This window comes from Lontra canadensis, unplaced genomic scaffold (genome assembly GCF_010015895.1).
Source record: "Lontra canadensis isolate GAN:19392208 unplaced genomic scaffold, GSC_riverotter_1.0 scaffold98, whole genome shotgun sequence".
Taxonomy (NCBI): domain Eukaryota; kingdom Metazoa; phylum Chordata; class Mammalia; order Carnivora; family Mustelidae; genus Lontra; species Lontra canadensis.
Genome location: NW_022631092.1, coordinates 5,640,336 through 5,654,923, shown reverse-complemented (window position 1 = coordinate 5,654,923; position 14,588 = coordinate 5,640,336). Strand labels below are relative to the sequence as shown.

General features: G+C 39.6%; 1 protein-coding gene across 2 annotated transcripts in view; it reads right to left on the bottom strand.

Annotated features, from left to right (window-relative positions):
- RBM25 (RNA binding motif protein 25) overlaps positions 1-14,588 on the bottom strand; it is a 59,101-nt gene that overhangs the window by 23,562 nt on the left and 20,951 nt on the right. For both annotated transcript variants that reach the window (XM_032837461.1, XM_032837460.1), the window contains exons 5-6: positions 9,317-9,374; positions 4,479-4,639 (exon numbers count right to left, since the gene is read on the bottom strand). In XM_032837461.1, coding sequence (XP_032693352.1) covers positions 4,479-4,639; positions 9,317-9,374 — 219 coding nt within the window. The remainder of the gene's footprint in view (positions 1-4,478; positions 4,640-9,316; positions 9,375-14,588) is intronic.

The following is a 14,588-nucleotide window of genomic DNA, read 5'->3' as shown; positions in this document are numbered from 1 at the left end:
CAAAACTTTTTGTAATTTAAAACTATACGCACATACATCTTAAGGTACTTATCAGTTTAGTTGGTAAACATATGCCATGTGCATTTTCAGATACAAACAAGACAATGCTCTTCTGCATAAATACTGGCTCTTGCATGGCACAATGCATGCAACTATTTGAGATAAGTTTCACACCATGTGGCTCCTGAATACAACTTAGCAGTGATTTCATATTTCATAATTTCCTAAGTCTGAAAGCTATCTCTAACAGATACTAATTCAACAGGTATTTATTTCTTGATTTGCTGAACAAAATTTTTTTATTTAAAAATACTTTCTTGGGGCACCTGGGTGGCTCGGTGGGTTAAAGCCTCTGCCTTCAGCTCAGGTCATGATCCCGGGGTCCTGGAATTGAGCCCCACATCAGGCTCTCTGCTCAGCAAGGACCCTGCTTCCTCCTCTCTCTGCCTGCCTCTCTGCCTACTTGTGATCTCTCTCTCTCTGTCAAATAAATGAATAAAATCTTTAAAAATATTTTCTTGAGTTGCCCTGGTGGCTCAATCAGTTAAGTGTCTGCCTTCAGCTCGGGTCATAATCTCAGGCTCCTGGGACTGAGCCCAGCATCTGGCTTCCTGCTCAGCAGGGAGTCCGTTCTCCCTCTCCCTCTGCCCCACTCATGCACTCTCTCTGTCAAGTAAGTATGTAAAAGTAATTGCTACACCCAACATGGGGCTCAAACTTACAACCCTGAGATCAAGAGCTTCATGTTCTACTGAGCCAGCCACGCACTCCTGGCTCAACAAATTCTTAGGAGCCTACTGTGTGTGCAAGATACTATGCTAGAAGCCAAAAATAATTCGATATTGGAAAAAGAAATCACCTTGCCCCGAAGCATTTAGCAAATACGATAAGCAGTTACGTTACAGATAACTTCAAGTCAAGTCATAATGCGCAGTTATTTTAAAACTACTCTGAGTTCCTTACTCTTCATCTAATCTTCCTTTTTTAAGGTCAGCTCCACGCTGGGCATGGAGCCCAAAGCAGTGAACTTATGTCCCTGAAAACAAGAGTCGGACACGGAACCAACGGACCCACCCACGCACCCCTTTATCCAGTCTTCTTCTGCCAACTTACTACTTGGTGTCTTGGATAAAAATGAGCAGCTTCACGCAAGGACTGTAAATATCTGTTAAAATTATTTACCAAAAACATTGTAAACGATAATCGTGGTGATATGTTTTTACTTTAAATCAATAATATATCCCAAGAAGGTCTTTGTGCAGCTTTTACGAAAATCCCTTCAGTAATACTATGCTTCTCCACAGGTTTTAAATGAAAAATTAACCCGACACTAACTTGCCACTGAAACTTAGGTCCTAAGACATACATGGGCCAATTCAACCCAAACCCTCAGCTATTGATACCTAAATTCATTATTATGAAAATATACTTTATGAGAGAGCATCAAGGCTCTCATCAGCATTTTCCCTACATGCTAAATTCCTTTCCATGAACCCTCAACATCTCCATGCCTCTCTAAGCATAAAGGCAGAAACCGGGTGGGGTGCCTGGGTGGTTCAGTCAGTTAAGTGTCTGCCTTCAGCTCAAGTCCTGATTCCAGGGTCCTGGGATGGAGTCCCAGCCTTGCATTCCTGCTCAGCGGGAGTCGACCTCTCCTTCTGCCCCTCCCCCATCACTTGTGCATGCACATGCTCTCTCAAATAAATAGAACTGTTAAAAACAAACAAAAAAGATAAAAGTGGGATTATGTAAATCTGAAGGCCTAGTCACTTAAAAATACCCATAAGCGCCCAAATTCCCCATCACCACCATCTTAAATCAAATATAAGTATCAGTACAGCTAGTCTTACCTAAATTAGAAATAAAGCAGTTGGAATGAAGGAATTCACATCATCTTCTGAATAACTATTGCCCCTTGATCCATAAGGGAAATGTACATTTTTAGAAGGAGAGCTTATTAGCCAAAGTCTCTTACCCAATTGTTAATGTAAGAAAACAAAAAATAATCAGATATATCACAGAAGGAAAAGTTTGTGTTTCTTTTTTAGTCGAAGAGAACTACACAACTACTTATATTCTGTGTTCTGACTGACAGGAAAATGCCTGACTCAAGCACCACACAAGCTAGCTCCTTGAGGTCTCTGTTCACATCATCCATCTTACGTCACTGTTTTCCAGACTTCTCCCAACAGTCAACAATCAAGAAGAAAGAACAATACCCTCTCATATTTTATCTTAAAAAATCATGACAAGTCTGTCATCTAGTCCCACAACAGTTATATTTGCTTAAATTATTTGAAAAAAAATTTTTTATCTGATAGAACAGCTAAACTTTTTCTTTTTACCAATATCGTTAAGTTAAATGGACATACCAGCAGATTACATCATGTCTGCTTGTGGCTTCAAGTATCTCTGGGTACCATGCCATGCACACCCAGAAGTCATGTCTGTTAATGTTTTAAATTTCATCTGTTTTGAAATAGTTGTTCTATTTTTACTGGAGGTAGCTCCAATTCCATTCCCCCCCCAACTCCATTTTTGAAGATATAAACAGATTTAAATCATGGTTCCTCTCACTAATAGTGATTACAAATTAAAGCTACACAATTGTGCATTTCCTTATTTACATATATAGTGAAGTCATTTACTTCATGCTCAGAGTACATTATTTGCAATGTTACAAATCAAACCACCTCACCAGTTGATGATTCAACAAAAGGGGGAAGAAAGGATCCTCAGGGAATTACATAAAAACTGTGAAGACCTTAATTTCATTTAATTCCATCCCTTATTTTAAATAATTCGGCTACCACTGCAAGGAAAATCTGGAAAGTCTTACTTCAGACAGTTGTTTTTTTGATGTGCAGGCTACACTGCTCATCTGCGATATAATTTATACTATACAGAAACTGCATTTTATTATTTCTTTGTAAAGCTAGGTAAAGTCAGAATGATCATCAGGTGAACAATGTAACTGCAACTGATACTCAATGAAGATCATTCCATTCTTGCTATGGGCAAGACACTGTCTGAGGTTCCGTGCAGGTTCAAGAGGAAGACACACAGTCTGTGAACTTACTTGCCCTTTCTATCTTGTAATCAGAGATATGGAAATAAAGCAGGATATAAGGGGTGTGAGAGACAGAGATACCAACAATATTTGTTACAAAGCACTGACCTAACAGCAGTAAAAACCTGGGAACAAAGTGGGAAAAGGAATTAATTCTGCCTGAGAGAAATCAAAGGTAGGACCGACGACAGCTATTTGAATTAAATAACATTGTAATTAGAACTAAAAAAGAACTAAAAAGAAAGAAAGAAATGTAAGCAATGCTGTAATAGATGAGAGAAAACAAAATGCAGAGAATCAGTTAAAATATTATTAAAAGTACAAAAAAAGATACAACTAAAAAAGCTAATTATAGAATACTTAGAACTCAATCCTGTATTTATGAAAGAAAAACAAATTCATATACTCCAATTAAAAACTATATTCATACACAGAAAAATCTCTGGAAAAATATGCAACAAAAATGTCTGCAGTGGTTCCTAATGGTGATGGGATTACAAGTGGTACCTAATTTCTTCTTTATAGTTTGCTTTATGAATTTTTTACAAAGAATATACAATGTTATTTGTAAAGGAGGGAGGGATAATACCAAGAAAGCTGTTTCTGTTTCCTATGAGAATGAAAACCTTAAAGCAGCAAAAAGGATTTTTTGTTTTTTTGTAGAAACAAGAAAATAACAATAAACCTACTTTAAATCCATTCACGATTGAAGTTCCAAAAGGAACTAGGAAATACACCCAGGTTTTTGTTATTTTTTGTTTTGTTGAAAAGGAATAATGATATATACAACACAACATGTAAAAATTTATTTACTTTATCTTCATTTAATATGGCCACCAATCTGAGGTAAGTAAAAAGACTTATTTTCATTTATTTTAGAACCTATATACTTTTTTTTCAAGGATATGCTTTTTTTTCAAGGCTCTGCGTCCAGCACTGAGCCCAACACAGAGCTTGAACTCATGACCCTGAGCTCGAGACCTAACCTGAGATCAAGAGTTGGATGCATTAACCTGTGTACTTCTAAAAGAGAAGGCAACTAATTAAAATTAATGCGTAGGTTGAAACATATTTTGTTGTACTTACTTACAAAGCTGCCTTAATGAATTTGCTCTGTTTGGAATAGTCTGTACCTGTGTTTTCTCTGGAAAGTTAACCTTGTCCAGCCTCCCTCACTACCCCTCATACCAACCTGGAACAAGCAAACACCAACAGTCACCCACCCATTATGGGCAGATACAAGATTGAAAGTAACTATAAGCTACAAAAATACCCTCCTGCATTTAGCCACAAGGACATATTATGATGAGGATGATCTTGTGAAGCCCCACAGCAGATTCACGTATAAGAAGTATTTACACTGGAAGAACACACTTGGCCTAGAAAAGGTAACACTGTAGAAACATACCCCATTAGAAGCTTTCTTCTTTGCTTTCCATTCATCTAGTTGTGCCTTTGTCTTTGCATCAACTTTAACAAGGAGCTTCTTTTCTCCAATCTGCAGGTCATGCAATAACCTGAGTGCACGGAGGGTAGACTCAGGTTCCTTATACTCACAGAAGCCAAAGGCTAAAAACGGATGTAAAGAATTAGTGAAATATCAATACAGTTGTGAAAACAAAATATTTATGGAAAATTAAAATCATCAGAGACCAAATGTTCTAATAGCAGAATGATTCATGTTGTCACTCCTCCCTTTCCTTCAATTACCCTTGATAATTTTACCTTTAGCACCCTCAAACCATGACAAGAAAAAAAGAAAACAAAAACAGGGGAAAGAAAGAAAAATTCTAATCAAGCAAACTGCTACCTATTAGAAGTGCTAATATTTACCAGAAGCAGCAAATTTCATAACTGAGTCTTTTATTTCCTGAATCCATTCCATCAGACCTCCTGAGCTAGTGACAACAGCCTCCTTAAACCTATCATAAGCACTTCCTTTTTTTTTTTTTAATAGGATATCTCTCCTGTTTTTTAAGATTTATCTATTTATTTTAGGGGGGCCTGGGTGGCTCAGTGGGTTAAAGCCTCTGCCTTCGGCTCAGGTCATGGTCTCAGGGTCCTGGGATCAAGCCCCGCATCGGGTTCTCTCTGCTCAGCAGGGAGCCTGCTTCCCCCCTCTCTCTCTGCCTGCCTCTCTACTTGTGATCTCTCTCTGTCAAATAAATAAATAAAATCTTTAAAAAAAAAAAGATTTATCTATTTATTTTAGAGACAGTGTGGGAGAGTGGTGCATGCCTGTGAGCACAGGAGGAGGGGGGAGAGGAAAAGAGGAGAGAATCTCAGGCAAACCACCCCCACCCACTCAATGAGGAGGCGGACACAGATGGAGGCCTTACCAAATGAGCCACCAAGGCACCCCCACAAGCACTTTTCAATTCTGAGAATTTAAACTACAAATGTACTGACCTTTCACCCTAATAATAAGTTTAATTTTTCTCTTTAATTTTAATAACTAGTCTCACCATTATTACCATGCCCTTAAACCAGAGATATTAGACAAACACTTTAAAGGAATAACCTAGGGGCACCTGGATGGCTCAGTGGGTGGGGCCTCTGCCTTCAGCTCAGGTCACGAATCTCAGGGTCCTGGGATTAAGCCCCGCATCGGGCTCTCTGCTCAGCGGGAAGCCTGCTTTCCCCTCTCTCTGCCTGCCTCTCTGCCTACTTGTGATCTCTCGCTCTCTGTTAAATAAATTAAAAAAAATTTTTTTAAATCTTAAAAAAGAGTAACCTAAAAATTGAAAATAAAACAAATGAATCCAAATATGTACAGTTAAGGATGCAAACACACAGAGATGAAATATTCAGAGTGATTTTATTTTTATTTTTTTTTTTTAAGATTTTATTTATGTGACAGACAGAGATCACAAGTAGGCAGAGAAGCAGGCATAGAGAGAGGAGGAAGCAGGCTCCCCGCTGAGCAGAGAGCCCGATGTGGGGCTCCATCCCAGGACCCTGGGATCATGACCTGAGCCGAAGGCAGAGGCTTTAAACCACTGAGCCACCCAGGCGCCCTTCAGAGTGATTTTAAAACAACAAATTTGACCACAGGTTTTTTTGAGTGATGTATCTTAAGACAAAAGACTTGTCAATTAAAAAGAAAATTTCTATAATCATATTGTTGATGATTACTAGTCTTAAACCTTTGCACATGAAATATGAGATGAAGCAAGCCAGTAATTAATTTAATAGTCTATCATCCCAATGTCCTTGAAACTAAGGATTCTCAGTATGGGAAGGGGGAAAAATAGATACATTACAGAAAATGTTAAATAAAAACCTCTAAGTCCTGAATGTAAACTAATGTGCACTGGAAAAACGTAAAGGCAAAGACTAAACAAGTGTTGTTTTTTTTTTTTATATTTATTTAAGTAATTGCTAAACCCACCCTGGGGCTTGAACTCATAGCCCCGAGATTGAGAGTTTCACGGCCCAAGATCAAGAGCTGCACGCTCCTACTGAGCCAGCCTGGCCCGCCAAGACTAAGCAAGTCTTATAATGAGTATACCTAATTCCCAGACTGTGGTTTTTTTAAAGCATTTCCCACTAAAAAGAACCAGAGTTCCTTAAAGAAATGGCTGATCCTAAGCATGGGACAGAAAAACTTCTATGGGTGCCTGGGTGGCTCACTCCTTATGGTTCTGCCTTCAGCTCCGGTCATGATTCCAGTCTTCTGGGATCAAGCCCCGAATCAGGCTCCCTGCCCTGTAGGAGGCCTACTTCTCCCTCTCCCACTCCTCCTACTTTTGTTCCCTCTCTAGCTGTCTCTCTGTCAAATAAATAAATAATAAAATCTTCAATAAAAAGAAAACAGGAAAAAAAAAAAAGACTTCTAGATGACTTTATAGAGCTAACTTAAAACAATTTAAGCTTCACTAGCGAGAATGACAATTCTTATTAAATATAAGAAACTGAATATGCTTCAATCCTTAAGTTCAAATGCTTCTTAAAAAATGTCATTGCTGGGGCACCTGGGTGGCTCAGGGGGTTAAGCCTCTGCCGTCGGGCTCAGGTAGTGATCTCAGGGTCCTGGGATCGAGTCCCGCATCAGGCACTCTGCTCAGTGGGGACCCTGCTTCCCCATCTCTCTCCGCCTGCTGCTCTGCCTACTTGTGATCTCTCTCTCTATATCCGATAAATATAATCTTAAAAAAAAAAAGTCACCACTGAGGCACCTGGGTGGCACAGTCGGTGGAACATCCGATTCTTGATCTCAGCTCAGTCTTAATTTCAGGGTCATGAATTCAAGCCCTGCACTGGGTTCCACACTGGGCGTGGAGCCTACTTTAAAAAAATAAGTCACTGCTTGGGGTGCCTGGGTGGCTCAGTGGGTTAAAGCCTCTGCCTTTGGCTCAGGTCATGATCCCAGGGTCCTGGGATCGAGCCTCGCATCGGGCTCTCTGCTCAGCAGGGAGCCCGCGTCCCCCCTCTCTCTCTGCCTGCCTCTCTGCCTACTTGTGATCTCTGTCAAATAAATAAACAAAATCTTAAAAAAAAAAGTCACAGCTAAATGATGCTAAGGACATCAATTCATTCTTTTGAAAAATGAAAGAACCACAGCATTTACCCTGTTTTCCTTATATAAATTAATTCTGATAAGGAAGATTTGTACTTCAAAGAAGTATTCTTCAAAATAGACTAGCGCATTTCGCAGCCCTCCAATGAATGAACCAATCCAGGAATAGACAACAGCTGCTACAACAAAAATTTTAAAAAATTTAAAAAACAGTGTCTCATGGTGAAGAACACTGCCTTTAAAATATTCTTACAAATGAAAAACAAAAATAACACATGCAAACTCAAATCTGATTGAGTCTCAAGATACAAGCAATTTACATAAAATACAGAGGACAGAAAAGCACTGGCACATTATTCTATTAGACCTGCAATCAGCAAATCCACACTCCAGAAATGCTACTAAGCAAATGAACCACTTTCTTCCACAATGATTTCCAAACGAAGAGAGAACTTAAAATAGTAAAAAAGACTCAAAAATATGCCAATCAATTGCAATGTGTGGACTATATATGGATCCTCTATCAACTATTAAAAGAGTTGACATTTGCAACAACTGGACATCAGAAAACTGACTTATGATATTAAGAAAAAAGTTAATTTTTGAGGGTCTTATGATAGCATTTTCAGTATGTTTTTAAAAAACTCTTATGTCTTAGGCACACATGCCAAGATACTTATAGGCATAATGATGGATGCTTGGGATTTCTTAAAAAGAATATAAGGAGGAAATGGACAGAGTACAGATTAAGCACAACTGGGCATCAGTTGATAAATGTTAAAGCCAGGTGATAAGTATATAGAAGTTTATTGTGTTTTAATTTTACATATGAATTTTCCCATAAAAAATGCTGTTTAAAGAATGCACTGTTTAGGGACGCCTGGGTGGCTCAGTTGGTTAAGCGGCTGCCTTCGGCTCAGGTCATGATCCCAGCGTCCTGGGATCGAGTCCCACATCGGGCTCCTCGATCAGCAGGGAGCCTGCTTCTCCCTCTGCCTCTGCCTACCACTCTGTCTGCCTGTGCTCATGCTCTCTCTCTAACTAATAAATAAATAAAATCTTTAAAAAAAAAAAAAAAAAAAAAGAATGCACTGTTTAAAGAATACTGAGCACCTGGGGCACCTGGGTGGCTCAGTGGGTTAAAGCCTCTGCCTTCCGCTCAGGTCATGATCCTGGGGTACTGGGATCGAGCCCCGCATCAGGCTCTCTGCTCAGTGGGGAGCCTGCTTCCCCCTCTCTTTCTCTGCCTGCCTCTCTGCCTAATTGTGATCTCGCTCTCTGTGTCAAATAAATAAATAAAATCTTTAAAAAAACAAAAAAAGAACGCACATCAAACAGGTGCTTTTATGAACAAGTATGAAAAGAACAATTTGCTTCTAAGACTAAAAGGTCATCTCACCATCTGTTCTGCTTTCTTCCTAAGTCCTAATTGTTGAATGTTTGATCATATACTCCTGCTCTGAGAAAAAAAAGACTTTTCAAAATAACATTGTAAAAAAACAGTCTGAGTAATTTTTCCTCTCCTACCTTTTTCCGTTAATACTTTTCCACTTTCTAATCTCAACTCAGCTAAATCTTCCCAAATGCCTTTAATCCTATTCCAATAAGGAGGAAGACAAGAAGTGCTGACAGAATACTCCCACAGTTAAGGGCAATGAGAGCAAAACATGCAACAAGTGACTTAAGCACACAAGTTAAAATGATCTCAGTAAGAAAAAATTACCTACCTTGAAGTTTTCCAGATGCACCTTGTACTCTCTTCCAGCTCAAAACCAAGCCACATTTCTTAAAGAGAAAAATAAAACAAAAAATGATCATCACCATCTGACAAATCAACTAATCAGTAATGAATGTAAGAACACAGCTGGTATTTCCACCAGGAGAAAAATACAAGCAAAAATTTGAAAAAATCGTAACATCTATTAATTTTTTAAAAATTCCCTCAATTCCCACGTATCTATTATATGAAAGAAATATATAATACATCATTTAAAAGAAAAATATAAATTCTTACAAATTCTTATTTGCAAAAAATTGACTACCTTTTAGATTTTATTTATTTTGGGGGTGGGGAGAGAGTGAAAAAGAGGAAGGGGTAGGGAGAGAATCCCAAGCAGACTCCGAGATGAGCGAGGAGTCCAACTCGGGGCTTCATCTCACTGAGATTACAACTTAAGCAGAAAACAAGAGTCAGAAACTCAACCAACTGAACTATCCAGGCACCCCTTGACTACATTTTAATAAATTAGAAATTTTACAGCATTATTCATCCTACCCAAAATGTATACATAAAAAAACAAAATTACCAGTATTATAATATTTACTAAAAAAACTACAGTAAATTCAAGTAAATACTGAGTCCATAAAGATTATGTTTCAAAACATACATCTGTATTATAAAGAACTGTTTAAAAATATTTTTTTCTTTTTTGGGGCGCCTGGGTGGCTCAGTGGGTTAAGGCTCTGCCTTCGGCTCAGGTCATGATCTCAGAATCCTGAGATCGAGCCCCACGAGCTCTCTGCTCAGCAGGGGGTCTGCATCCCTTCCCTCCCCCACGTCTCTGCCTACTTGTGATCTCTCTGTCAAGTAAGTCAAATCTTTTTTAAAAACAGTTTTTTAAGATTTTATTTATTTGACACAGTGAGAGAGACAGAGCAAGCATGAGCAGGGGAATGGCAGGAAGGGGAGAAGCAGGCTCCACACTGAGCAAGGAGCCCGATGTGAGGCTCGATTCCAGGACCCTGGCATCAAAACCCAAGCCGAAGGCAGCCGCTTAACCGACTAAGCCACCCAGGTACCCCTAAAGATCTTTTTTTTTTAAGATTTCATTTATTTATTTGACAGAGAGGGAAAGATCACAAGTAGGCGGGGGTGGGGGGGGTGGTGCGGGGCCAGGGGCAGCTCCCTGTTGAGCATAGAGCTGGATCTGGGCCCAGTCCCAGGATCCTGAGATCACCACCCGAGCCGGACGCTTAACCCACTGAGCCACGTAGGTGTCCCACCCCTAAAGATTTTTTTCCCCCTAAAGATTTTTTTTAAAGTAATCTCTATACCCAACGTGGGGCTCAGACTCACAACTCTGAGATCAAGAGTCGCATGCTCTACTTACTGAGCCAGCCAGTAATAGCCCCTTTTAACATGGAAAAATGCTTGACATGGGATGCAAAAATAACATGGGACACAAAATTCCAGATAATATAGTAAGACTTTATGTAAAGAAAAAAATTTCCATAAATCAGAAATATTAATAGGGCACGTTGTCTGAAGAGTAAAACATTACATTTTGTTTACTTTCGAAGATTTTAAACAGTATTTCTTTGTTTTACTAAAGATCTATTTATTTGAGAGAGAATGCACAAGCACGGAGGGGGGCAGAGCGAGAGGGAGAGAATCTCAGGCAGACTCCTCTGAACAGGGAAACCAACACAGGGCTCGATCCTAGGACCCTGAGATCACGACCTGGGCTGAAACCAAGAGTTGGACACTCAACCGACTACACCACCGAGGCGCCCCAAACATTATTTCTAATTATTAAAGTAAAAACTAGAAGGTTAGGGAAAAAAGTTATTTGTGGGAAATGATAACTGAAGATTGCCTGTCAAAGCTTAGAGAATGCATGAATTTTTCACATTTCCCTTCAGAGAAACCAATAAAATGATGATTATCTAGGAATATAAAAGATAAAAATCCATGAGGTCAAACATAATATGGGTAAACTGCAGCAGCAGTCAACAAAATCTTGAAAAGAAAAAACACAAATGCAAGGATGGGAACTCATTCAGTAGAGCAAAGAAGGCCGTAACTCCCAAGTACCTATAGATGAAGGTACTCGTAAGAATTAGGCTAACTGATTCCACAACCCCAAAACATCTGGACTGGAGGTAAAATGTACACACAGCAGAAAATGGGGCTGAAGCACGAGGCTGAATAAAAACAGGTGCTTGTGGGGTGCCTGGGAGGCTGAGTCAGTTGTGTCTGCCCTTGGCTCAGGTCATGGTTTCAGGGGCAGGGGATCAAGTCACAGGGCAGGTTTCCTGCCCAGTGGGGAGTCTGCTTTTCCCTCTACCCCCATCCCTCGTGCTCTCTTTCCCAAATAAAATCTTAAAAACTAACAAAACCAGGTGATTGCCTGATAATATGAATATAGAATAATCGAAGCCTAGAGTTCTTTTCAAGCCAACGACTTTACTCCTAACCCCTTACTCCTCACCCCTCGAGAAGACAGCCTGCAGGCTTTACAGGCAACTATACTTAATCTCCACCCTCAGGGAAGACAGAATGAAGCTGTCTGAAGAAAGTGAAAAGAACAGGCTTTGGATACAGAGCAGCAGACAGCTATGAAAGATCAGGATGGGACACAGAACGGGTAACAAAGGAGGAAAGTAAAACTAGACGATACACTTCAATGCAGTTCTTCCCCCCCAACCCCATATAGGCAGCCAATCATATACTCACTAGGCAGGAAAGTGGAAGCTTTCTAGAGAAACCAATCAGTCCTTGGGAGACTAACATTCAAAACCTCTAGCTGCTGGCTAAATTACCCTACAATGATGCTCACTATTTTATTTTATTTTTTTAAAGATTTTATTTATTTATTTGACAGACAGAGATCACAAGTAGGCAGAGAGACAGGCAGAGAGAGAGAGGGGGAAGCAGGCTCCCCGCCGAGCAGAGAGCCCGATGTGGGGCTCGATCCCAGGACCCTGGGATCATGACCTGAGCCGAAGGCAGAGGCTTTAACCCGCTGAGCCACCCAGGCACCCCGATGCTCACTATTTTAAAAACCCACCTTACGCACACAAAACCTTTTTTTAAAAATTTTAATAAATCTCTACACCCAAAATGGGTCTCAAACTCAACCCCAAATCAAAGAGACATGCGCTCCACTCACTAAGCCAGCCAGGTACCCCCAAAAAACTTCAATTCCTAACTCAAATCTGAAGACAATCCTTGATCAGACATTCCAAGAATGCCTTAAATGAGAAATGAAGGGAAGCGATAAATTCAGGAATGAAGCTTAAAAACAAAACACTGTGCTGCAGATAGGTCAGGAACAGGTTTAAAAAGCGGCTCTGCAGCACCTGGCTGGCTCAGCTGGTTAAGTGTCTGGCTCTTGATTTCAGCTCAGGTCTTTATCACAGGGTCTTGTGTTCGGGCCCAGCTGGGCATGGACCCTACTTAAAAGAAACAAACAAAAAAATGAAAACAACAAAAAAAAAAAGGGGGGGAGGAGGGAAAGAGAGAGTTTTCAACTAGGAAATATAAATGTATATATATCTCCTCCACACACCTGCACACAAATATTCGTGATACCCAAGAAGTGGAAACAACTCAATTGTCTATCAACTGATGAATGGATAAATAAAATGTGGTATATCCATTAGAGAGAATATTTGGTCATAAAAAAGGAATGAGATACTGATATATGCTACAATATAGATGAAGCCTGAAAACAATATATTAAATGAAAAAAGACAAAACATGAAAAGCCATATATATTCTATGATTTTCTTTATACAAGATGCCCAGAATAGTTAAATCTACACCGACAGAAGAGTGGTTGCCATATGCAACGCGAAATGACTTATAGAATACAGGGTTTCTACTTGGGGTGATGAAAATGTTCCGGAATTTATTTATTTTTTTTTTTAATATTTTATTTATTTATTTGACAGAGATAGATCACAAGTAGGCAGAGAGGCAGGCAGAGAGAGAGAGGGAGAAGCAGGCTCCCCGCTGAGCAGAGAGCCCGATGCAGGGCTCGATCCCAGGACCCTGAGATCATGACCCGAGCCGAAGGCAGAGGCTTAACCCTCTGAGCCACCCAGGTGCCCCTGTTCCGGAATTTATTACAGGGTGAAGTTTGTACAAGTTTCTGAATAAACCAAAACCCACTGAATTATATACATTGTAAGAGGATGAATTTTAAGGTCTATGAATTATATCACAATAAAGATGGGTTTTTTAAAAATATTTTATTTATTTCTTCATGAGAGACAGCGAGAGAGGGGCAAAGGGAGAAGCATGCTCCCCGCTGAGCAGGGAGCCTGATGGAGGACTCAATCCCAGGACCCTGGGATCATGACCTGAGTTGAAAGCAGGTGCTTAACCATCTGAGCTACCCAGGTGCCCCACAATAAAGATGGTTTTTAAAAAAATGTCCTCCCAATGTTCCACTTCAGGAAAAAATTGGCATAATCTTGTGAAACTGAAGAAAACATGCCCTAAGACTCAGAAATTCCACTTCAAAAAGAATACATGATAGAATTTTTTTCATGTGACTGAGGAAGACATATCACCAATAATAACACCACAAAACATAGTATCAAGAAATAGAAACAGTCCATTTAAGCATCATTGGAAAACTGACAATTAATGGTACATTTCTACAATGCAACGTTATACAGCAGTAATAAATAACTAGAGCTATATATATGTTAGGTGAAAAAAGCAATTATGGAGTACAGAATAAAAACCTGTGAATTGTGGATTTTTATGAATACATAAATATGTAATTAAAATAAAAAACAGGGCCACCTGGGTGTAAGCATCTGCCTTCAGCTCAGGTATTGATCCCAGGGTCCTAGGACCAAGCCCGTGTCAGGCTCCCAGCTCAGTGGAGAGCTTGTTTCTCCCTCTGCCTCTGCTGCTCCCCCTGCTGGTGCTCTCTCCCTCTCTCTCTATCTCAAGTAAATAAAAATCTTTAAAAAAATAAAAATAAAGTAAAAAATACACAAAGGAATGATAAACACCAAATTTAGGATAGTGGATGACCCTGATGATTACCTCTGTGGAAGAAAGAAGTGGGAATGAGGGCCAACTGTAATGTTTTATTTCTTTGGGAAAAACATCTGAAGCTAGTATCACAATACTGAATGCGACAAAGCTAGGTTTTGTGGTGTTTATTTTCTAAACTTTTTTTTTTTAAGATTTTATTTACTTGAGAGAGAGAAAATGAGAGAGAGAGAGAATGAGAAGGGGGAGGGTTCGAGGGAGAA